The 25,645-nt window shown below is 45.8% G+C and overlaps 1 protein-coding gene across 1 annotated transcript; it reads right to left on the bottom strand.

The window, feature by feature from the left end:
* Nucleotides 1–1,468: 1,468 nt before the first annotated feature.
* Nucleotides 1,469–25,111, bottom strand: LOC134083085 (pituitary tumor-transforming gene 1 protein-interacting protein). Its single transcript, XM_062539212.1, has 7 exons — nt 24,842–25,111; nt 23,735–23,781; nt 23,495–23,603; nt 16,224–16,332; nt 13,021–13,086; nt 8,765–8,811; nt 1,469–1,701 (listed from the first exon to the last, which is right to left on the bottom strand). Exons 1-7 carry the CDS (start codon nt 24,966–24,968, stop codon nt 1,652–1,654), a joined length of 555 nt encoding a protein of 184 aa, XP_062395196.1. The 5' UTR covers nt 24,969–25,111; the 3' UTR covers nt 1,469–1,651.
* Nucleotides 25,112–25,645: the final 534 nt, after the last annotated feature.

The raw sequence follows: 25,645 nt of genomic DNA, 5'->3' as shown, positions 1-25,645 counted from the left end.
ACATGTGTGCAGGCGTGCGTCCCACAATGCGGATTGCGCAGAAGGATCACGTCACCAGGCAGTCCCCAATCCACCTGATATGAAATAGCAGCCCCTGCCATGGATCAACTCGCTCATGTGTAAAAGGCCCTACAGGCCACCATATTCTGCAACAGTTAAGTGTCTTGGATGACCACGTAGGGACCGGCGCAAACGGCAAGAAGGAGGTCGTTAAGAAGACAAGTTACCCGGTCTCCTTTTCACCGCAGCCCTAGCGGGTCACATTTAACCCCCGTGCGCCCGGAAGGGTCGGGCTGATAAATGGCCATTCGTGTTCATATGAGGCTGCCTGCGGCTACAGGGTCAGGAGGTCCGAATTAAGGTGGGAATATGCCTATCGCTGCTATGCCATTAGGGACACGCTTTCACGCACTGGTGCTTTTTGATTATCGCTGTTTTTCCTGAGGTGCTACTAACTACGTTATCATAGGAAGTCTCTATTGAAAACGGGAAAGTACAGTTTTCCAACTTATGACCCTTAAGACGATAAAAACGAAATATATAAAGAAGCAGCCTCATCTCTATTTCTTACAGAACTGTAGGAGCTCGTTCAGGGAGTTGATGGCAGAAAGCGCCTATTAAAACGAACATCATGATGATGAACACCACAGATCCATCAATAGGAGGGGCAATCTCTAGTCTTAGGCCTGTGCTTCTGTCATAAATGTAATGAAATCTCAACTCCTCCAAGCTTAAGTATAATTACACAGTATCATGAATTAGTTTTCAAGCTATAAAGAAATGTAAGCGGACACCTTTACAGACTTTGACAATGAAATGGTGTGTGTGCTTTTTTTCACCTTTGAGCACAACAAAAATAATGAATAGAAGAAAGTGCTCATCAGACTGTCATTTTAAAACATGATCAACGTTTTAATTAGGAAACAGTCAAAATAAGAGCATGGATTATTTTAAATACAGCTGGTGCAAAACTAAACTGCCACAGTGATGCTGAGAACAGATGCATCCAATCATCCCCCCATCCCAACACACACACACACACACACACACACACACACACACACACACACACACACGTGTGTACATGTTTACATGCACACACACACGCTTGCGCACGCTCGCGCACGGACACACAGACACACAGACACACAGACAGACACACAGACACACAGACACACAGACACACACACACACACCAAAACAATTCAAAATGCAAAACAGAAAGGCGACATGCAGAATTTTTTCTTTTTCAAATCTTGACATCACCCTTCCTAAACAACATTGTCATCAGAGAGGCTATTTGCAACACTCGTCAGTTTCAGCAAAACTTTCATTCAAAAAAGCAGAACACAAACTAAGAGAGACACAGTCAGGAGAGATTTTTTTAAAAAGACACACAGTAACTGGTGAACTGGTCAATCAGGGACACTGGAGGCTGGGTGTGGCGGCAACCCCCTCCCCCACCCCCACCCCCACCCCCACCCAACTCAGTCAGAAAAAAAATAAGAAAAACTAAACGCAACAAAACCAAAGCAGACTAGTTCCACTGGCAGGAGGAGCAGACGGAAACATGGCGGCCGTGTGGAGAGAGTGTGTGCGGCCTCCCTCTCCCAGTGCTGCTCCTGAGCCGCCGCGGCTTCTCTTCTCCGCTTCACTCGTTCTCGAACTTGCTGTACGGGTGGTCGGAGTCGGGGATCAGACCTGCAGGGGGACAGACAGAGGAACACGGGGAGGAAAAGAAAGACGTCAGAATGCGGCTCGGTAAAGCATCATGATCCCATTCCCATTCCCCAGCCCAGCGTTAGCGCCCCGCGCTCCTGTCAACGTCAAAATATAGATTCCTGTGAAACATTTAACATTTCTCTCTCCCATGTTGTTCATAAAGCCATACCTTATTAAAAATAGTCCAGGATTGTTTTAAATGATTACCTCTTCATCATCATTCCAAGGTTATCAGGGTTTTTATCCCTGGAGGTTCAATTAGCAGGTAGGCAAATCATCTGAATGCAAGTCTCATTCAAAAGCATTCGTGAGCTTTAACGGAACCCCCTTCGGTGGGCAAAGCTCATTCGCATTCAATACACCCAACACCACAGCTAAGGCCAGAGGATGAGCCTCTGATTAAAGTCAGACGGACACTTCAGGGATGTGGGTATTTGCCCAATTCTGTGTCCACGCCGTCCAGTATTTTGAAAAGGGTAGGAGGGGTGGAGAGGGTGGACGAGGGGACGAGGTTTCGGATTTCTGATTTCTGCTCATGCCTCGCTAAGGCCGGCCCCCTGGCAGCAGGTATGATGCATCAGCATGTCAATGGGCTTTAATCAGGCACCAGGTCCAGCAGGTCCGCCACACACACACACACACACACACACACACACACACACACACACACACACACACACACACACACACACACACACACACACACACACACACACACAACATCTGAGCACACACAAAACAGATGCTCAGTCAAAAACGCAAATGCAAACACACACACACACACACACACACACACACACACACACACACACACTCACTCAGAGAGAAACACAGAAACACACTTCACACTCAAAAGGGACATGGTTGTGGCAGCCAGAGACTCAGGACTCGTGACACGTCTCTCCTTCAAAGTGGGATCATTGTGCCACTGCTATTAGCTCAGGGATCTGGAGGAAGGACACTTTCATTTGGGGGCCACGTCACTTTGACGGAGTTGAACAAGGAATGGGAACTCATGCGAAGGAGCATACATTTGTGTGTGTGTGTGTGTGTGCGTGTGTGTGTGTGTGTGTGTGTGTGTGTGTGTGTGTGTGTGTGTCTCATTAGTGTGTCCTTCAGTAAGAAGACAGGCTGAGGGGCCCCGTGGACTGCCGGGTAATTTGAGAGTGAGTTTGGCAGAGGAGTCTCTGTCCTGGAGTGGCCTGACATGTGTGTAAGAGAGTGTGTGTGTGTGTGTGTGTGTGTGTGTGTGTGTGTGTGTGTGTGAGAGAGAGAGTCCATACACACGCTGCTGAGGGCAGGAGAAACACTGAGCAGGACTTCATCCATCATACTGTCACACTTTCCACACACACACACACACACACACGCTTTTACCCTCACACATACTGTACACACATGGGCCCACAGGCTAATTCAGACATACATGCAAGTCTGCCCTCAGACACCCATACATATGCAAACGCAAGCACAACACCCACCATATTCAGACAGAGGAGGCATTATACAAAATGATGGATGGTTATGGCTATTTTCAAGATCATCATTCAAGCAATGCCACCTACATAACAATGCACATGTGTCCACGCACACACACACGACACACACGACACACACGACACACACGACACACACAACACACACAACACACACGACACACACAACACACAGGACACACAGGACACACAGGACACACAGGACACACATGCATGTGTAAAAAAAAAAAAAAAACAAATGTCCTTGCTTTAAATCTTTGACACACACAGATCAATACTATCAAGCAGACACAACGATTTTTCATTTCAGTGGCCACGGCAACATGCAGCCACTACACATGCAGCTGTATTTCACAATATGGTTGTGTTTGCTGTCCATTACAGAGCAGACTTTCCCTGCATTACGTTGCCTCACATCACACGTGTACCTCATTTGGAAAAGCCTTTGAGCTCATTCCAAACCGTGATGAATACCGCAGTAATTAATTGATTTCTTTGGGCTTCTAATTAAAAAACGGGGTAAAGATCAGACCCGGCTAAGTGAACTAAAGATTGGTGTTGGTGCGGCGGTGTTTCCGACCAATAACATCACACAACAAATAAACAAACAAACAAACCAACTAACAGAGATAACGAACATCTGGGCATTTTATCTCAATTTAATTTATCTCAAAGACCTGCTGTATCTTCTACTCCAGTGAGGTTTCTCCTGAATTCTGTGGGTGTTTAATCACGGACAGATGGTTTGGTAAAGAAATGGTTCAACAGCGACTAACCACAAACCTTTTAGATATGGCCCCTGTAAACATCAAAACTATGCCACTGAGGTGCCATCTCCCCACATCAATCCAAATCAAACCAATCCCTCCAAAACACAGAGGAAAATAAACAGAACAAAGACAACTGCACAGCACCATTTAACCAGAAGTTTCAAATAAAAATGCATAGTACTGTACAGATATATTCATTAACACAAAGACCAAAATGAATGTATTCACCACCACAAAGCTACACCATTACAATAAAGTATCTATCTATCTATCTATCTAATAATCAAATGCTAATGTAAGTAGTCACGGAACACCTATTGACTAGAACAGTGTACTGACTAGCTTATCTCCGGGACTTCTGTAAACATAAACACATAAAGTAGGGCTTGAAGATGAATAGAAATGGAAGAGAATTCACAATTTGAACTGATGCAATAAGCAAATCGCAAAGGCAGCAATTAATTGTGTAGTTACTGGCCCATTCCCAATGTGAGCCCTGAGGACTAAGGACTGAAGACTCACAGACTTCATTGATCTCGTGAGTGTGTGAGGCCACATGGGCTCAGATAGGTATTTGGGATTGGGACAGCACTTCACCAGATAACATGACCTTGGACATGTTCAATAATAAAGATGTTGCTGACACTTGCACCATGCATGTTTGTCGTGCTGTTGTTTACCTTTGTATTTTCCTATGGTCTATGCGGTAAACGTCCCAGCACTTGTGGGTAATTCCCTTTGGTGAAGTCTGCACCGATGCAGACTCACAGAAAGGGCTTGTTAAGTGTGTAATCAAGCCCTCACGCCTTTTGAAATTCGACATTGGGACAGCCCTAAGCCCTAACGAATTTCGTCTGTGAGTCTGTGAGTTCAGACATTGGGATTGGGCCACTCATGCACATCAATCAGAGGCACTGTGCTCTGAAAGCTAACTATTCAGATCTGGCCCATCTTAAAACCATGTTTAGAAGTATCTTGTACAGGTTTTTGGGTTCATTCTTGGATACGTAGCTGTCTATATGTTATCAAATTGGTATTGCTTCAAAACATGTTTCAGATTTATTATATAAGGAATAGTGAACTGACGCTAGACTTCCATTGCAGATCAAATTGCAATCGCAAAATATCTGTCAGAAAAATAGCAATTAGATATTTTAGATAATTAGATATTGTCTCATGTGGTCTCATAAGGGCTCATACTGTCTCATGTGGTCTCATACTGTCTCATAAGGGCTCATATGGTCTCATACTGTCTCATAAGGGATCATACTGTCTCATAAGGGATCATACTGTCTCATGATCTCATAAGGGCTCACACTGTCTCATAAGATCTCATAAGGGCTCATACTGTCTCATATGGTCTCATATGATCTTATAAGGGCTCATACTGTCTCATATGCTCTCATATGATCTCATAAGGGCTCATACTGTCTCATATGGTCTCATAAGATCTCATAAGGGCTCATACTGTCTCATATGGTCTCATATGATCTCATAAGGGCTCATACGGTCTCATATGGTCTCACGTGGTCTCATAAGGGCTCATACTATGTCTCATGTGGTCTCATACTGTCTCATAAGGGCTCATACTGTCTCATATGGTCTCATATGATCTCATAAGGGCTCATACTGTCTCATATGGTCTCATAAGATCTCATAAGGGCTCATACTGTCTCATATGGTCTCACGTGGTCTCATAAGGGCTCATACTATGTCTCATGTGGTCTCATACTGTCTCATAAGGGCTCATAACTCAGAGACATGACTCCTTGTGCTGTAGTATTGGGTACAGCAGTACTCTGTGGCCCCATTTCAGCACAACCTCGTCCTTAGTCCGCTTACACACACACAGGACACGGCGACAGCTCCGCTGCGCTCCCAAACCCATCGTTCTCAATGACGTGTGTGGCGCGGCATGTGACCGGGTTTGCCGCAGTGGCGGCGACTAGCAATCACGTGCCGTAGGAGCCCCCGTAAGGGACGCTACCTGTCCCGCCAGTCACCTCATCTCGCCTCGTCTCTCTCGCCACTCTCCGGCAGACAGGAGAGCCCACGAGCCACACCTCACCTTTCAGTCGAAGAAAACGAACTGACAGGACACTCGAGAGGTCGGTGGGGGGAGTGGGGGAGAAGAAAGAAACAAAAGAGAATTCAAAAAGAATTAAAAAAAAAGAGAGCGGAGAGTAGAAAGAGAAAGTAGGAGACAAGAAAGGAGAGTTGTTCACAAGCCATCAGTTTAAAGCCTCCTGCTCGACGCAGGGGCAGGGATGATCAAAACCTCCCTGCTAAGCCATGAGAGAGAGTGCAGGTGAGAGAAAGAGGGAGAAGGAGAGGGAGGGAGGGAGGGAGGGAGAGAGGGAGGAGGGGAGGAGAGTGAGTAATGGCTGCGGTAGCACAGCATCACCTGCCTGAGAGGAGCCATGCTGTGTTTGATCTAAAGCTTTGAACACCCTGCGACCAGCTCACTGCCTATTCTGCAAGCAAAATAGACACACACACACACACAGACTCCCTATGCAGTCAGGCGCTTGGCCACTTGCTTTAGAATGTGTGTGTGTGTGTGTGTGTGTGTGTGCACCTGAAACACACTCATCACATGTGCTCCTTTTCTGTTCCTTCTGCTCTGGTCTCATCCCCTTGCACTCCTTCATCTCCGCCCCGAGGATCAGCTCCCGCTCCCACTCCCACCCACCCAGCCCAGCTCCCTCCTCCCCACGTCCATCTTCTGCAGGTCAGCGCAGATGACCCTGCCCAGGGAACCGGCCCTTTCCGCTCACACACCCAACCTACACAGCTGAAGGGAAGACGCCGCAGGACTGAAGTGAAACTAGGCTACATTTTCACTTCTCTGACCTCCCCTCGCTGCGTTCAAGGTCGTGATAGATTTATGCTGGCCCTTTGAGCAGCCCTTCCAAAACCAGATGTGGAAGAGGTGACCCCACTGCCCCCAGGGCCCAACCCCCCCAGTTCTCCCCCAGCCCACCGCCCCCAGCCCCCCCAGTTCTCTCTCAGTCCACTGCCTCCCCAGCCTCCCCGTTCTCCCCCAGCCCACTGCCCCCAGCGCCCCCAGTTCTCTCTCAGTCCACTGCCTCCCCAGCCTCCCCGTTCTCTCCAGACTCCTCCTCCTCTGGTGCCTCACTGGTTGAGCCATTAAGGGGCCTTATTGACCCCCTCAAGGCCAGCCCTTGACCGCTGCACCAGGAGGCCTCTTATTGGCTGTAAGGTCAACGAGTCACGGCCTCGGGGCCCACCAGAGTGGCCATGGTCAGCGTTAACGGCCAGCGCTAATTGGGGCGCTCGATCACGTCTGTGTGCACGTGGCCTCTGGTAACCCTGCGTGTGCAATTAACGCTCACAGCTCATTAGAGACGACCGCTGTTGCTTAAAAAGGCAAACGCGCAAACACTTGCTGGGCCATGACCTGACAAACATGGCGCCTGTTTTCCATGGCTCCACCCGTAGCCTCCACCTCCCCCATCTCCATCTCCATCTCCAGTGTGTCCACGTCATGTGTGGATCTGCACCAGAGAGAGAGAGAGAGAGAGAGAGAGAGAGAGAGAGGGCGCATGCAGACGTCTTGTAGCCAACTCTGCCGCTGCGGGACGCGACTGCATGCTCATGAACATGACGGGCTACACTCTCTCTGAAGCGCCCTGGTATTATACTACGGTGTGTTCACATCGATTACATGCAGCACATCTGAAGGTAAACATGTCGATCAAGGGGGGGTGGGGTGGGGGCACCTCTATTGTGTCGTGGTTGAGGAGGTGTGTGTGTGTGTGGGTGTGTGTGTGTGTGTGTGTGTGTGTGTGTGTGTGTGTGTGTGTTCACGGTGTTGGTGCTGCTCAGCCATGAGGAGCCCAGGGGGTTGAGGAGTCGTGTGTGTGTGTGTGTGTGTGTCATCACGGTGTTGGTGCTTCTCGTCCATGAGGGGACACAGAGCCCAGGGGCGAACGAGCACACACACACACGGCTAGCTGAGCTGATGCCTTGACGGAGGACAATCCCGCTGCCGGGAGGCACCAGTCACACACTGCATTAGCTGCAGCATAGCGGCCACAGCCCAGAGAGGAGCGCAGGGGAGGATTACTGTGTGCCTGAGCTTCTGTTCTGTTGGGATGGATCTAGGCCAGGAGACAACACAACCAGGGGTGCTGCATTTACTCACAGACTGAAATGATCAGCCAGAGCCATTTTCTTTCTTGTGTTGTGTGGATTTAGTAGCTCTATAATAAAAGCAACTTGATGAATGTAAACAGGTCAATAAAAATAAGATCTAGTACACGGCTGTGTGCAGGTTTACAAGGCAGAGCCATGAGGGAAATGAACTGAGCTGCACCTCAGCAAGCTCCTGTGAAGTGTTACGCCACTTCTATATCTGAACCCTTTCAGACATACACATATATACTGTATTATACACATAAACACAAACATCTGTGGATGTACTCTTCCATCACCCTGTATTAGAGGCAAATAAATATAGCAATTCAGTACAGTACAGATGCGTGGGGTTTAGTGACTGTAGAGAACAGGACAATGCTGAGTGGGAGGTTCTGAGTGTGGGTGTTGCTGAACAGGCAGTAAGCGAGTGGGAAACTGGTACATACCATACTTTGTGTGTGTGTGTGTGTGTGTGTGTGTGTGTGTGTGTGTGTGTGTGTGAGAAAGAAAGAGAGAGTGCATGAGGAAATGGTACATAACCATACTTTGTGTGTGTGTAAGTCTGAGAGAATGTGTGTGTGTGTGTAAGAGCGTGCATGAGGAAATGGTACATACCATACTTCTTGCGGATATCGTCATGATGAGCCTTCCTGTCGACTCTCCTGCGAGGGGAACAAAGAGAGAGGCAGCAGTGACCACAGGGCAGGTTGTGCGTGTGTGTGTGCGTGTGTGTCAGGGATGGAAATTAGCACCAGCCACATGCTGGTAAAATGTGAGAGTGGCTGGTAGATTTCAGACACAAAGTCATATTTTAACATTGAGTGGCTGGTTAATTTCACCAGAAATCTGCTATTGGCTGATAGATTGTCACATTTTCAAATTTTAATTTCCACCCCTGGTGTGTGTGCGTGTGTGTGTGTGTGTGTGTGTGTGCAAGGGCAACAGAGAGAGAGGCAGCAGTGACCACAGGGCAGGTTATACTGACCACACTTGGGAAGCGGTCATTATGTCATCAGTGTACTTCAGAACAGGGTGGACATTTCTGGCAGTGCGACTCCGAGGACCGTTATCACATTAGCTACATGTCATGGACCTCAGGGTCCAACTTCACCAGACAACAGCAACACATCCTGGTCCCAGCTGTAAAGGCCACTGAACAAACTAGCATTTCCCTCTGACCGAAGCTATGTCCACTTCAGCCTCACACACAACAATGCTAAAGAACCCTGCCAGTCTCGTCTAAGGAGTTTGCAGTGATGGGATGGACAACAGGCTACATGCGCAAAAGGCTCATCAAGTAGCTAATTTATATCCGGTGGATCGTTAACTGTGTTATAACGACATCTTGTGTTATATCCTGCTCCTTACATCTTCACGCCAACACTGACTATCCTGTTTGCCCAATAATAGCAATTTTAACACGTACGCATAAATCCTTCTTTATCATAACACGCTGATTCACAAGGCGCAACACCCAACTAACTTACTACCCATGAACCATAGCGGCAGGTTCAAACACTCCTGGCTCTACCGGACATAAACATGCCCAAAACGAGCCTTTCATGCATGTACTGTAGCCTATCACATTGACCAGTGCCAAGGGTCAGATTTCCTATTGTATGTTATGATCAACAGCGGAACAGAGCAATTTGAGAGCTGCACTTGGTTTAACTTTCAAAGCGTGACGCGAGGCTCTTTAAGAGAGTAACACGAGTGTGTGAGGGGACTGACAGGAAGTGTATGTGTGAGTGTCTGATGGCCTCATCTGCGAAATATCCAGTGATGGGCTGGACAGTCACCGTGTGCCGAGTGTTTACGGAGCTTCTTCCCACCCTCCACACTGTGTCCAGGGGTGTCGCACGCGACTCGACTGACCGATCCCTCTGCCACCGCCCGGCTGCTCAGTGCCGCACCTGTCACTCTGGCTTGGCGCCGCGCTCTTCACACTCTCTGACCGTCAGCCATTATCGCCCACGACACCGCCTGAGCATCAGCACTTCTGACGGCAGTGCAGGACACACACACACACACACACACACACACACACACACACACACACACACACACACACACACACACACACACACACACACACACACACACACAATTAATGTTTATTTGGTCCATACCAAATAAACATTAATAATAACACACACACACACACAGGGAGGGACACTGATACACTGACTGCGCGTATACACACACACACACACACACTCTCTCTCTTTCTGTATCACTCCAACTCTCACACACACAGCCTCAGTCCAATTACACAAACACATGCGTTTTTTTTCACTCACACACATCAGACACACCCTTGGACACTCACTCACTCACCTCACTCACCTCACTCACCTCACTCACCTCACTCACCTCACTCACCTCACTCACTCACTCACTCACTCACTCACTCACTCACTCACTCACTCACTCACTCACTCACTCACCTCACTCACCTCACTCACTCACTCTCACACAAAAAGTCACTGATGCCTCATCTCTTTCTATGGCATTCCTTTCTCTCTCTCTATGGTGGCACATATGTGAAGAGAACAGCTACACTGCCATGTTCACCAGCATGTGGCTAGTCGTTGTCCCAGAGAACAAAAGCAGGCCAATGAGCAACAGTGCAGCCTACAGTGAAGTGCTCCTCCTGAGGCGCCCTGGCTTTGCCTGAGATGGCGCTGCATTATTTAGGGAGGCAGGGTTAATGTCTTTGTTTAAATCTGTTCCATGCTCCCAGTGGACCCTCGTCTTCCACTCCCCCACATCCCCTCCCCGCGCACACACACACACACACACACACACACACACACACACACACACACACACACAGGCCCGTCGTAAAACAACAACAGCAGCGGTGTTTTCTATGGGGCCCTGCCTCACAGCCAGCGAGCAAGCGAAGGAACGTCTGTTCACACATCATCACTCTGGAACAGTCTCTCTCACACACACACACACACACACACACACACACACACACACACACACACACACACACACACACACACAGACACAGACATGAAACATTAAAGGGTTTCTTCATGATATCCGCTCAGTGTACAGGACCAGATCTCCTGTGATGGCTGGTGTGGGCCACTGGATGGACGGACTTCACACTAGATCCCCATATTTATGATGACGGGAAAATAGTACCACTGGCCACTGTGGTTTTGGGTCATCTTGGGACCGCGCAAGTGCCTTCTGCCATGCTTGTTCTCGTTGTACTTGTGAGCTGCCCACTTGGCAGCGCATATGTAACCATGTCATGAACTAGACCATTCGTATCACAATATGTCATATTTGTGATCATGGGCAGGAGTTCTGCCCGTATATGGAGAACGATATGATATATGACACGGCCCTAGAGCCACCTGTTCTGATGATGATAATGTTGCAAAACTCAGCATGGAGTAGTATGTAAGAGGCCACACTGATTTTAGAATGTGCACGTACACGTACACGTACACGTACACACACACACACACACACACACACACACACACACACACACACACACACACACACACACACACACACACACACACACACACACACACACACACACACACACACACACACACACACACACACACACACACACACACACACACACACACACACACACACACACACACACACACACACACACACACACACACACGAAGGGCTTCCAGGGTAGTGTGTAGTGAATTGCCACAGGGCCGATTAATGGCACCTGATGTGCTGGATAAGGCAAGAGGCCTCACATACCATACGTCTTCTTGTACTTCAGATGTGGAAACACTCCACTCCTCCACACACACACACAACGGGTGCACCCCACCCCTCCACACACACAGTACCCACACAGCATCCGAGTGCACCCATCCCATCCCCTCCCCTCCCGTCTGCGCACACACACACACACACACACACACACACACACACACACACCCCACTGCACCCCTGGCCCCCTCTGCCTCCATTTGTGCTGTGGAAAATCCTTCCGCGCCACCGAGTGTCTAAAAACGCCTCATTAGACCACTTCCTCCCTCCAGACAGGCTGCTACACGCACACACAGCCTCGTCCACAATCTGCTACACACACACACAGCCTCGTCCAAAACCTGCTACAGTACACAGAAACAGACACATGTGGAAAAACGGCTGTAGAGTCACAAAAGGCACAAACTGGAGGAACTAAACCAGTCAGTTGTGCCTGTGCTGTGGCACTGTGTTTGCGTTGTGGCCCAGTGTGTGTGTGTTGTGGCCCGGTGTTTGTGTTGTGCCCGGTGTGTGTGTTGTGCCCGGTGTGTGTGTTGTGGCACTGTGTGTGCTGTGGCCCGGTGTTTGACACTGTCTGAACGTTGTGTTCTAGGGTTTGTAATGAGCAGCACTGGCACTAGTTGATTGTCCAAACTCAGACGCTGATACGCCTAATGGAAAAGCGCTCGTTTTACGTGCCATTAAATCAAAAGCAAATATTATCATTGCCCTCTAAAGTGTAACTTTAAGGTCACATGCTAATTGTGCTAACTTGTGCTGCTCCATTATGCTCTATGTCCACTAGTTAACGTGAGAGTATGCTGATGGTCATCATGTTCACTAGTTAACGTGAGAGTATGCTGATGCTCATCATGTTCACTAGTTAACGTGAGAGTATGCTGATGCTCATCATGTTCACTAGCTAACGTGAGAGTATGCTGATGGTCATCATGTTCACTAGCTAACGTGAGAGTATGCTGATGGTCATCATGTTCACTAGCTAACGTGAGAGTATGCTGATGGTCATCATGTTCACTAGCTAACGTGAGAGTATGCTGATGGTCATCATGTTCACTAGCTAACGTGAGAGTATGCCGTTGGTCAGAGAAGTGAACTCCTACCGTTCCGCTGCGCGCTGTCGGTTATCCTCTCGTCTTCTGGCCAACCTCTCGTCATCTCTGTCAGGCCTATAAAAAAAAAAAAAAAACAAACAAACAAACACAAACATTAGCTACCCACCTCTAAAATCAACACGCAGCCTCCTTAGGGAACATTTCAAAAACGCTTCCTCAAGCTTGCAGGCTTAGCGCTGTTTGACGCATCCTGACTATTTCAGGTTCCGCTGTGGCACACCTGTCACATGACTCCCCGACAGCCCTCCTCAGCTGAGCAGGCTTCTAAAGTACACACCTGACGACAGACACGGTGCTCAACAGGCAGAGAGAGGCGTAACTAACACCTCGGCTCAAACCACTGGTCTGCATCCCGGGAAAGCAAATGCCGATTAGCATTCCTGTTCTAAACTGTAAGGTCGCTGGGGTCGGCACGAATGATGAATAAATGATGTGCGTGTGGAGGGAAGACACGACCCAGAGGCAGGATGCAAAGTGAGCGGAGGAACTCCGTGATATGAAGGGCGTGTGCCGCAGATGTCAAGGTCGCGAGCCATCGATCTAATAAATGACCTCGTTCCTGTGGCTTTCAGCAGATGCTTGAGAAGCAGCAGGTCCAGCCTTTGGAAAGGATCGCGACAGGCTCGTTTGGATAAATCATCGGCTTTAGGGGAGGAGGCGAAATAGCCCCATCTCCAGTGTAGTTTTATCTGGGGCAGCGGTGAAAATGAATGCGGCGTGTCGTCGCCTCGGTGTGTGTGTGTGTGTGTGTCTGTGTGTGTGTGTGTGTGAATGTGTGTGTGTGTGTGTGTGGTGTTAATTGAGGAGAGAGCTGATGACAAATGAACAGACATGGAGCTGCTTCACACGTACTGGAGAGAGGTAAGGAGCACACCTTGCAGCAAAGAGAGGTGAAACGAGGAGAACGAGAGGCGACGATGAGTGTGATTACACATGTGTGTGTGTGTGTGTGTGTGTGTGCGCGTGTCTGTGACTGAGTGTGTGTGTGCTTGTATTTGTTTGTGTGACTCAGTGTGTGTGCGTGTGAGTGTGAGAGTGTCTGAGAGTGAGAATGGCTACAGAGCAGATCATCTCTCTGTATTTTTCTGCCTTCTGAGGGATGACAGACATCGATGGGGTGGACAGAAGCCCACTGCTGCCGGCTGTGGCCAGCACTCCACACTCTGAACCTCATCAGTGCTTGTGGCAAAGCTACTGACCCCAACCCAGCTGCTTCAACAGGACTACTATGGTCACCACAAATGTCTAAGTGCTTTTGGTCACTGGCCACCTAGACACAAAAGTGAGTTTAATCAAAAAAAGATGTATATGCATGTGTACTGTATGTGTGTGTATATATATGTGTGTGCGTGTGTGTATGTACAGGTCTTGGTCTTCAGTGAGCAGTATTATATGGGGCAAGTGCAACAGAAAAGACCCTGTTTTTGGCCCATAATGAACAAACTCAATATTTTCAATTTAATACACATCTACTTTATCACTCATCAACTAGTATATTCAACGGTTTACCATTTCAGTTCAGACAATAAACTACTGTATTTAAAGGAAAAGAAGCAGCCATTTCCTTGAATAGAAAAGTCATTGGACCGATGGCCTAATTTGACACAGTCATGTAAGACACTCATCATATTGCTGAATGAGGGGGTTTGTCCCATAACTTGCACGGCAACATTTGCCCACAGCAGCATGACTGGAGAGAGGAGAAGGGAGGGAAGAGGAGAGGAGAGGAGAGGAGAAGAGAAGAGAAGAGAAGAGAAGAAGAGAGGAGAGGGGAGGAGAGGGGAGGAGAGGGGAGGAGAGGGGAGGAAAGGGAAGAGGAGAGGAGAAGAGAGGAGAGAAGGAGAAGGGAGGAGAAGAGAGGAGAAGTGAGGAGAAGAGAGGAGGAGAGAAGAGATGCAAATGCAGAACTGCAGAGCTGCAGCCCAGAGCCTGGCCTACTTACATCATATGAGTGTGAGACGAGAGGGGAAGAGAGAGTGCAGCACTGTGAGTGTGTGTGTGTGTCTGTTTATGACTGTGTGATTGTGTGTCTCTGTGTGTGTGTGTGTGTGTGTGTGTGTGTGTGTGTGTCTACGGCCGTATGTGAGAGAATGTATGAATATATGCATCTGCAGGTATGTGTGTGCATTTATGTGAATCTGTGTGTCTGTGTCTGTGTCTGTGTCTGTGTCTGTGTCTGTGTCTGTGTCTGTGTCTGTGTCTGTGTCTGTGTCTGTGTCTGTGTCTGTGTCTGTGTCTGTGTCTGTGTGTAGTTGGTTGGTTAGGGATTTCCAAACTGTGGTACGCGAGCTGCTTTTAGGGGGTAAGCGAGATGAAAAGAGCTATGGCGGAAACGTGTTAACAATTAACGCTTCAAAATGTGTGATTAATTAATGAATAAATAAATCATTTTGAATAGGGGTATAATGATATGGAAACATGACATTAAAGAAAATAATTTGCAAACTCTATAGTAGGCTACATTTTCATAAAAAAAAAGGCATCTTATTAAACATGGTGCCTGGAATGCATCAACAGAATGTGTTCCGAGTCGAGACGTAGAAGGTGGTCCTTTGGGAAAACAAAGTTGAGAACTGTTGGTCTACAGATAGTGTTGTCCCAGTTAGATGTCTTGTGTTCGTGCAGTAGGCTGTTTGATAAGGGATGTCATGGGTAGGCTGAAGTGATTAAGAAGGTCTTTCTGTTCCTGTTTATGCAAAGGTTTCACATATGTTCAATACGGATACACTCCATGTTCGGCTAGCCGACATCAACCAAACGCGCACATCTTGTAAACAAGCTGGTATAATTGCATCTTATTCATATTCGTTGTTTCAGTTGCGGTCAGATTTATCTAAATATCGTGGGTGGGCGGGCATCATGGGTGAATAGTGCGTACTATGCAACACACAACCCTAGCAGCGCCCCCGTGTGTGTGTGTGTGCGTGTGTACAGTATGTGTGTGTGTGTGTGTACATATGTAAGTGTGTATGTGTGTGTATGTGTGTGTGCATATCTAAGTGTGTGTGTGTATGTGTGCATATCTAAGTGTGTGTGTGTATGTGTGCATATCTAAGAGTGTGTGTGTATGTGTGCATATCTAAGAGTGTGTGTGTGTATGCATATGTAAGTGTGTGTGTATGTGTGCATATCTAAGTGTGTGTGTGTGTGTGTGTGTGTGTGTGTGTGTGTGTGTGTGAATAGGACTGTACCCTGAGGAGCTCTTCTTGCAGCAGCAGCAACAGCAGCAGCACACCACCACACTCAGCAGGAGGGAACCGCCCACTACCGCCATGGCGATGATCAGAGCCTCGAAGTTCACTGAGTGAGAGGGACACACGCGCACACACACACACACACACACACACACACACACACACACACACACACACACACAAGAACACACTTGTAATTACATGTCTCCAAAAGATAAACAAAGACTGATACACTTAGATGCATCAACAGTAAAACTGCAACCAGACTGCCCGATGTATCCTTAGAAACACGTAATAACGGAGACTGCTGACAATTTATGAAGGTCACTATCCATTAGTTCATCAACTTTTTAAAGGTTAAATGTTTTCTGCCATTTTGCTATTTTCACATGGAACACAGAGCAGCACACAGAATAGATTTCCTGACTGAAAATGCACTCTTAAATTGGCATAAATAAAATACAAAATGGCTACCTAGGAAAGGTCATCCGTTTTGCTTTGGTTTGACATATTAGTCAGCAGTAAAATGCACTCCATAATCAGTTCACCCAACCAAACATTTTGTGAGGGTCATGTTGGTAACTTTTCTGCCTGGATATAACTTTAACTTCATCATTGAACAATTTTTTATTTGACTTCTAGAGAACAGAATGCTTGTGCACATTACTGTTACATTATATCATTCAATCAGACTGCCATGTAAAATATGTCTATAAAGAATAAGGAAAGTAGCCTAAACTGGAAATGCTATATTATAGAAGTTGTGTGGAAGGCACACTGCACCCAATAGTGCTCAAAGACACACAGTGTGGAGCATTCTATTGCCAGTGCACTGTTGCCCTCTGCTGTTTGCCAGCTGGTGTTGCACCATCAGAGGAGCTTAATCAGTGGGGCTTCAATCGCCTTTGTTTGAGAGCCTGGAATGCAGAGAAAGTAGATTCATTAGGGCAGATTCAGGACAAATCCTTTTTGTAAGAGCTCAAACAAAGGGATTTGTTTGATACATTACTTTCTGCTCTACTTTGAATCACGCTGAGAGCAACCGATTCTGTGTTGAGAATACACAACATACTTCTCTAACACATTTCCCTTATGACTGTCGTGTAGGGTTGTGGCAATACCAGAAAAGTAGAAATTGATACCAATACCAGTGAAATAGACTATTTTCAATACCCTAATCAATACCACGGTAAAAAGAATCACATGGTTTTATGCCTCGGTTCCCAATAAATGTGATGTGTCCCAAGATTTCTCTATTGCTGTAATTTGACCTAAGCCCACAATGATGAACAGAACTGCATATAAACAACAGAACTAAAAGTAAGAGTAAAGGTATGGTGTTGTTGGTCACAGGGAATGCACCTAGTGAAATGTACACAAAGATGTGAGGTGCTGGCGTCCCATATGGTCTGATGTGTTTAAGTTAGGTTCATCTCAGTCAAAAATAGAACAGCTCGGCAGACAGGGAATTTGATCCGATTTCTAATACAGGGCTGAAGTGCCTTTCTGATTATTGTTGACCAGCGGTAACTTGCCTGATTCCCTGGTGATCTCTCCTGCATTGCCGTCCTCTGATTACCATGCAGGTAAAGCTAATATTCGCTTGAAAGAGAGTGATTACTTTACTACTTCATAGTCTTCTTTTGCAATGTAGCTTGAATGGCACTCCACTTGTAGGCTTTGAACCAGAGCGTCAGCTGTGTGGACAAATGTCCCCGTTAATCTTGTGTGCATGGGGACACACAAAGAACACGCCAAACAGCTGACAATCCTTAGATGAGTTCAAGTCCATTCTTGGACCAAGCCTTGGTTCTGAATCAGTGAAAATTCTTGAATGTGCTATTTGTTTGAGTAACGACTAAAGGCCTTGGGGGGTGGGGGGGGGGGGGGACTTAATACGGCATCAAATGAAGCCTCCATCTCTGTGTCTCTGATCGAAAGCAAATCCTGACCTAGATACTTTCCCTTTCTCAACTGCCGCCGTTCTGCTGACGACACAATGCGAGTTTAAAATCCAATTTGCTGGCGCTCAAAATCCTCCCGTAAACATTTAGTGCGAGTGCTGCAGTCAGCACGCAGTGAGCATACAGAGCAGCAGCACCATGCGGAGGCTGGAGCGACGGACAGCGCAGCGCAGACTTCCTGCCGCGCCGGGTTCACAGCGTCGGCCACAAAGCCTTGATAAACACATCAACCGCACAGCGAGGGGCCACCGCCAGCAATCAGCATCTGGTCGCGTCGGCTTCATATGCTTAAGGCCGCAACTGTGAGCCGAACCCCTGGCATGTGCTCTGCATTCAAATGCCTGATAGGACCATAGACCTGTCTGACCCCTTCATCAGGCGTAAGCCTCACCCAAACCATTTATTCAATTCTAATCAGAAATGTGATTAAGAATCTCTGTGTAGTTACAAGGCTTTGTCCATAGGCATGTGTAAAGGTTACACACACACATATACACACACAGGGTTCAGTGTGGCTCATGTTTAGCAGAAGGGAACAGCCAGTGTTTGATTGACACATTCAATTAACTAGTTTGCATTGACACATGAAGATTGATTCTGATCAGTGTTTGCGGCCTTGCAATGAGACTAGAAAAGTGTTCTTTTTTGCATACATCCTTTTCACAACCCACTCAATGTGCCTTTCCATAGGCCAATCTTCAGGTCTTATTTAAGCTTCCAAAAATGTCTTTATTTGTACTGCCATCTTTACTTTGACTATTTTCTGACACACACAATAGCCTACATTTACCAAATAAACATAGTGTTGCATGCATTATCATGTCAACTCAACAAAAATAAAATCAAGACTTCCTTGTAAAACTTCTTTCAGTTCTTGTGACTTGTAAACAAAACAAAAGTGGAAATTCACGACTAAGCAAACTAACAGAAGGACACATTAGCCTCAATCCCACTGCCAAGCCAGGCTGAGACAAGGCTAATTCAAGCTTATAGGCCTTAAAGACGAACTATGTGGCCATTTCTTCGCTGTTTTCTCGTTTTACGCTTGCCGGTTTCTCTGCAGAGTTTCCCCTACATGCTGTAGTGTGTATATTTTACAACACTCCTCAATCGGTCAGTCTGCCTTTTCATGAGCATGTTCGTGAGGCAGCGGGACTTTCTATTTGTCAGTACACTGGCCCGGTGGCACGAACTTGCAACTCTCAAGGGCGCTAGGGGGAAGCAAGACAGCCATCATTCATCCCGGAATAGGTCAAATAACCATTCCAATGACTCCGAAGCTGATCAGCTACGATACATCAAGCTAAAAAATGTGCATAGTTCACCTTTAATGACTGGGGCTTCAATCCTAAAAGAAGGTGAAAACGTTTGAATCCCCATCATGCATCAGACTATTATTTCTATCATTATTAAGGTTTATTTAGATAGGGACAGATACAAAACATAGAAAAGCTTGAAAAGCTATCTGATGCATGCATCATAGTGTTGTCCCTATTAGGGCTTTTGCGTTAAAAATAAATAAAATACAGATTGACAATATAGCTGCAAGCAGCAATGTGGGGGCCAAGCTTTGGAAATTAGGAAAGACAACCCCCCCCCTCCCCCCGTGACCACCATAGAGGAGTATTTGTGTGCTTGTGTCTGGGTTTGAGAGAGAGATGAAAGCATTACTGAAAAATGAGCTGACTTCCTGTGATTATAACGCCCCCCTAGCGGTCAAAAGACATGACATGGGAGAGTGGGCGTGTGCAAATGGAACCCCCCCCCCCACGACCACCATAGAGGAGGGTTTGTGTGCTTGTGTCTGGGTTTGAGAGAGAGAGAGAGATGAAAGAATTATTGAAAAATGAGCTGACTTCCTGTGATTATAGCGCCCCCCTAGTGGTCAAAAGACATGACATGTGTTGTGTGTTCTCAGGATGGTGTCTTGAGTCTATATACCAAGTTTGGTTTTGATACTTGAAACCGTTCCTGAGATATGAGCCTACTTCCTGTGATTATAGCGCCCCCTTAGTAGTCAAAAGACATGACATGAGAGAGTGGGCGGGTGCAAATGGACCCCCCCCCCCCCCCACAACCACCATAGAGGAGGATGTGTTTGTTTGTGTTACATTAATGTTGAAATATGAGCCTACTTTCTTTGAATACAGCGCCACATAGTGGTCAAAATTGGCCAAATTTATTGAGACTCCTCTTCATTGGGTCCTGAGCCCATGTACTAAGTTTGGTCTTGATACGTGAAAGCCTTCCTGAGATAAAGGTTCTCTTCCTGTGTGGCGGCTTCGCCGCCAATTTGGATTGGCTATTTCAGGCGAGCACTTCCGTCAATTGTTCCACAAAGCAATGCAATAATAAGTCATGGTCTGAAGATGGTGTGTGCAAATTTTGGTGAGTATCAAATGAAATATGTGACCTGTGAAACTTTTTGAAAGTTTTTGACCTTGTCCTGTTGGTGGCGCTAAAGCCTGAATGGTAAAGTCTTGTTAATAGGTGGGTGGGGTCATTACTTTTGCCTTAATCCACTGAGCAAGTTTCAGCTTCATAGGTCAAAGCATTGTAGAGCTACTTGCATTATTGTTGTTGAAAAATGTATAAAATTTGACCTGTTGGTGGCGCTGGAGTTTTGGGGTCTGGCGTCTGTAAATTGGGGAAAGTGGTCATTGGCCATAGAGGAATATGTGTGTTAAATTTCAAAACTTTTTACTGTATGGTTCTATGGCCTCCATAGAGATATAGGTTTAATGTCTGTGTGGCGGCTTTGCCGCCGATTTTGATTGGCTGTTAAGGGCAAATAATTTTGTCAATTCTTCCAAAAAGCAATGCAATAAGAAGGCATGGTCTGAAGATGGTGTGTGCAAATTTTGGTGAGAATCGGATGAAATGTGTGACCTGTGAAACTTTTTGAAAGTTTTGACCTTGGTCTATTGGTGGCGCTACAGCGTTTGTGGAAAAGTCTTGTTAATTGGTGGGTGGGGCTATACCTCTTGCGTTAATACACTGAGCAAGTTTCAGCTTGATAGGTCTAAGCATTTGAGAGTTATTTGCATTAATGTTGTAGAGAAATTCATGAATTTTGACCTGTTGGTGGCGCTAGAGGTTTGAGGTCTGGAGTCTGTAAATTGGTGAAAGTTCTTAGATTTGTGAGTAGAATAAGTGTGCCAAATTTCAGAACTTTTTACTGTATGGATCTATGGGCTGCCATAGACTTCCACTGGAGAAGAATAATAATAGGAAAAGGTACAATCACTATGGGTTGCCTCGCAGCTTCGCTGCTTGGCCCCCAATTATTAAAAAAAAAATAGTAAAGAAATGGAATAAAACCTATACAAGAGAGAACACAGTGTAAGCACTAAAAATAAGTGCAGTATTGTTCCTGAAATAGCCACAATTTGGTGGGGTTTTTTTTTAAGGTGGCTAATGTTGGAATTGATTTCAGGTGGTCTGGCAGAGAATTCCATAATTGTGCCCCTTTCACTGAAAAGGCAGCTTGGGCAAATTATGTTCTACAAAAAAGGATGCTACCGTTGCTACAGGGATGCTACAGCTGGTCTCTGTGTTGTCTTCAATCACACCCAAGATGCTGCCTCAATGCCAACATCACGCCCAGATGAAGCAAGGGAAGTTTGTTGTTTGTTCAAGCATCATGCTGGATGATATCAGAATAAGTTGCTGTTGCTGTTTTTTGTGGTGACTGAGGCCTGAAACCTGGGGACAATACCCTTGAGGAGACCCCGTGGAGGTTCAATCAAGCGAATTGCATTGAATGGATAATGGGCAAGCGATTAGCCTCCTCAAGCCTGCCTTTGGCCCAGTGATGGGGAGGGGACTACTGTGCTATAGTCTGTATGATGTGGGTAATGGGCTATGCCTTAAAATTTAGTATTGGACACCTTTTCACCAGTTACACAAAGTCACTAGGGATGCAACGATGCTCTGTGAATCGGATAGAAATCGATACAAATTTGTGAAGATTACAACCTGTTGAGATAAAAAAAATATATAAAGATATAAAAGATATATATAAAAAAGTAGCCCCACATCATCATATACCTTTCACCATACCTAGAGATTGGCATGCGTTATTTCAGTTAGCCTATTAGTTGGTTTGATTAATTGATTTAGCATCAAACCAGCTAATAGGCTTACTGAAATAACACCATTCCAGCCTGTATGGTGAAGGGTATGTGATTATGTGGGGCTATTTCAATTTCAAAGACCCAGGGAACTTTACCAGGATGCATAGTATACTGGATCCATTAAATAACTGGGCTTTAAAAACAAAAATCTGCCTGCCTCTATGGGAATTTAACATAGGGGTGCCAATACTTATAATCCCTGTATTTTAAGGAAAAATATTTATTTATTCATGATACGTTATTCATTCACAAACAAAATTGGTGTCCTTAAAGTTTGGAGATATCCTCATTTCTATACTTGAGGCATTAAGATCAATTTCCAAAAGATGATTTTATATTCTTCCTTTTAGTCAACTTTAGCATGGGTGCCAACACTTTTGACCATCACTGTATATTTCCTTGTTCTGTAGGCTAGGTCTATGTGCAACAATCTCAAACGTGCGGTCTTAAAGGGTATGGCCAGTCCAAATTCGCTATCTTGACGATGTAAAAAGTTCAAAAGGGTGGTCCTTACATTTCTTAATCAGTCATGCGTGCACATTTTGGGCGCAACATCCATTAAACCAATGAGAGAGAAGGGCAATGTCAAACAGTGCATTTTTTTTTTTTCATCTATTATTTTTTAACTCACTCAAACTGGAACTAACTTCACCATGGGCTCATAGGCAAAGACAAAACAGTTTTACACTTAGTTATTTACTTTATCTATTCACTAACAAGGGGTTACAATCAAAAACATAGCCTGAAAAAAGCACGCCAATAAAAGTCCAAAGTACATTTATTCTGCAAGTCATTGCCTGGGACTCGCCACATTTTGCTTACATTTTGTGACAGTGTGTCTGTTTTTCGTTTCAGACCAGGTTTTTCTTGGTCAGTGGCGTAATGATTTTTAGTGGGTGTAAGACAGCGATTTCTGGATCGTGTGCCTGACCATAACTATTTGTTTTTAACATGCCACACCCGTGGGTTCAATGTTCAACTGAACTGGAGCCTATGACGAAAACTTCATCACTGCCTTGGGTTTAAGACAGAAACAAGACTTACCTCACGCTTGGAGCCATATTGCACCAATGGAAGATAGGAACCGTAATCTAGTGGATGCCTACATTTCCCTCGAGATCAATAAAGCAAATGGCTCTCTTGGTGGTGCTGTAGGCCTACTACTCACCCCAGCAGACTCCCCATCGGGCCTGGGCCAGGCTGCACACTGCAGATGGCGGTAGGATGTTGGACACCGGGTAATGGCTGCATGTGTTGTTGGTCATGCACCAAAGGCACTAGGGAAGAGAGGAATATGTATTTGTACTGTAGCCTACTATTCATTAGCATAGAGGCAAACACAAATATGCGCTGAATCACCATCAAATTATTAAACACCTCAAATTATTAAACACCTCTAAGTGCTTACCGTTACGTTGGCAAGACAGTCTTCACATGATGTCCGAACCTTGCAAGCTAGTGATAAATGAAATATATGATAAATTACATATTGTTGCAATGGTAGCCTTCACTTTACAAAACACAAAAGAGTTATTTTGTTGAGATTTGGGGTTACTGTGAGTCAGCATTTTCAGGGAACATAGCCTAACTTACTATAACTAGACTTTCTTTGCTTCTGCCTAATACACAAGGTAAGAGGACATGTGGATAATGTCCTTCAGATTAGGCTACTTTATATACTACTAAGGTGACCAGACGTCCCCGGTTTCAGGGAACAGTCCCCGTTTTTGGTTGCCTGTCCCCATTTTTTTTTAGATAAAACTTGTATTTCAATCAGATTGATAGTCAAACTGGAAATGTCCCTGTGTTTTCCACATTTTTAGGATTATGTCCCCAATTTTGGTCTCGGACATCTGGTCACCTTATACTAGGCAGTAAAAAGTCTCTGAAAACAATTGGCAGCCAAAATGATTTAGGTCCTGGGAGAGCGAGAGAGGGCGACTGGGCCAAGACATGACTCGTGACAGGACTACAAAACCCCAAATATTTCAAGTCTAATTCATCTGCAACAATGGCATCGTGGTCTGGGGGGTCACATCCGAGCACACATGGCTAACTAAGCAATAGGCTAGTTACTCAGTTGCTTCAACGACAAATGTGAATAATGTGAGTTTGAGCCGTTTAAGCACTTCAACTTAGCCTAATCAGTGAATAAATTCAATATCCTACCAGTTAGATAGTCCTATGCTATATCGACAATTTAACAACCCACATGACCAATCACATCAACAGTTAAGATTGTAACGTTAGGCATTCCTATTAGCCAACTTAGGCCATCTGATGAAATAACGATTTCGATGCAGATACCGTTAGGCTACTGGCGTTAAACTCAATTGGTTGTCTCAATCAAACGAGGAAGGGAAGGTTAAGACATTAACTGTATTACTGTAAGGCGTGATACATTTCTGCCATGACAGCTGTCTTTAAACAGAAGAGCATGGTCAACAAAGCAATTTGTCGCTGCGTCACAGTCTGCCTGCAATCAATAATTTTACAAACAGAACGAAAACCTTACGCTTCTGGACAGGTGTTGGAGAGGTCGGAGACGAAGTCGTACAAGTTCCTTGATGAACAACAGCGCAAATAACAACAATGAAAACAACAAACGTCGAACCAAGAGCGCAGGCTCCTTGCGTAGGCATGCTGTGGGTATTTAATCCAATGTGTTTTTGATAGTAGTGGTTTACTTCTTAAAGATCTCGCAAAATGATATCAAAAGTTTCCCTTTCCTTAATCTAGAATGACGACGTTTGATTGTTGCACACACTTCCTGTTTCCTGCTTTTGATGTTGCCGAGTGAGATGATTTAAACTCAGAGCACTAGTGCCCCCAACTGTTCAGGCGAAGGTACTACATAAAATCTGTTAGGCTACTGTAGCCCAAAATCAAATGTCGTCAAAACGTTTGGATAGAGCACCCTTACCTGTAGCTACTGGTGGTGAGAAATGACTTAAAAATCCATGGTGGTAAAAAAAAATACATGAATGAATTCATACCGTAGTGCCTAGTCATTATCATTTGCCTAAAACATGCCATGCTGTTGTAACTGTATGTTGATGCAACAGGGATATTAACTGGATTAAGGCCTACCTGCATGCCCAGGTCCACTTCATAAAGTGTTTGTTTTAGGACCTGCCCCTTCCAAAACAAAGGCCTCAGTTTACAATAGGTCTACTTCACACACCCAGTAGGCCTACACACACACACACACACACACACACACACACACACACACACACACACACACACACACACACACGCACACACACACACACACACACATATATACACACACACACACATCAAAGTTGCAGCAGAG

Source organism: Sardina pilchardus, chromosome 6, assembly GCF_963854185.1.
Source record: "Sardina pilchardus chromosome 6, fSarPil1.1, whole genome shotgun sequence".
Lineage (NCBI taxonomy): Eukaryota > Metazoa > Chordata > Actinopteri > Clupeiformes > Clupeidae > Sardina > Sardina pilchardus.
The sequence above is the reverse complement of the archived record's forward strand: the minus strand, read 5'-3'. Positions and strand labels throughout refer to the sequence as shown.

What these genes read in the sequence shown, in the direction of transcription:
- LOC134083085 (XM_062539212.1), bottom strand. Translation starts at nt 24,968, where the DNA reads ATGCCTACGCAAGGAGCCTGCGCTCTTGGTTCGACGTTTGTTGTTTTC. An exon ending in ACTGTCTTGCCAACGTAACG is followed by an intron (nt 23,604 to 23,734) that starts GTAAGCACTTAG and finishes TCTCTTCCCTAG; the next exon opens with TGCCTTTGGTGCATGACCAA. An exon ending in CGACAGCGCGCAGCGGAACG is followed by an intron (nt 8,812 to 13,020) that starts GTAGGAGTTCAC and finishes TTCCCCTCGCAG; the next exon opens with GAGAGTCGACAGGAAGGCTC.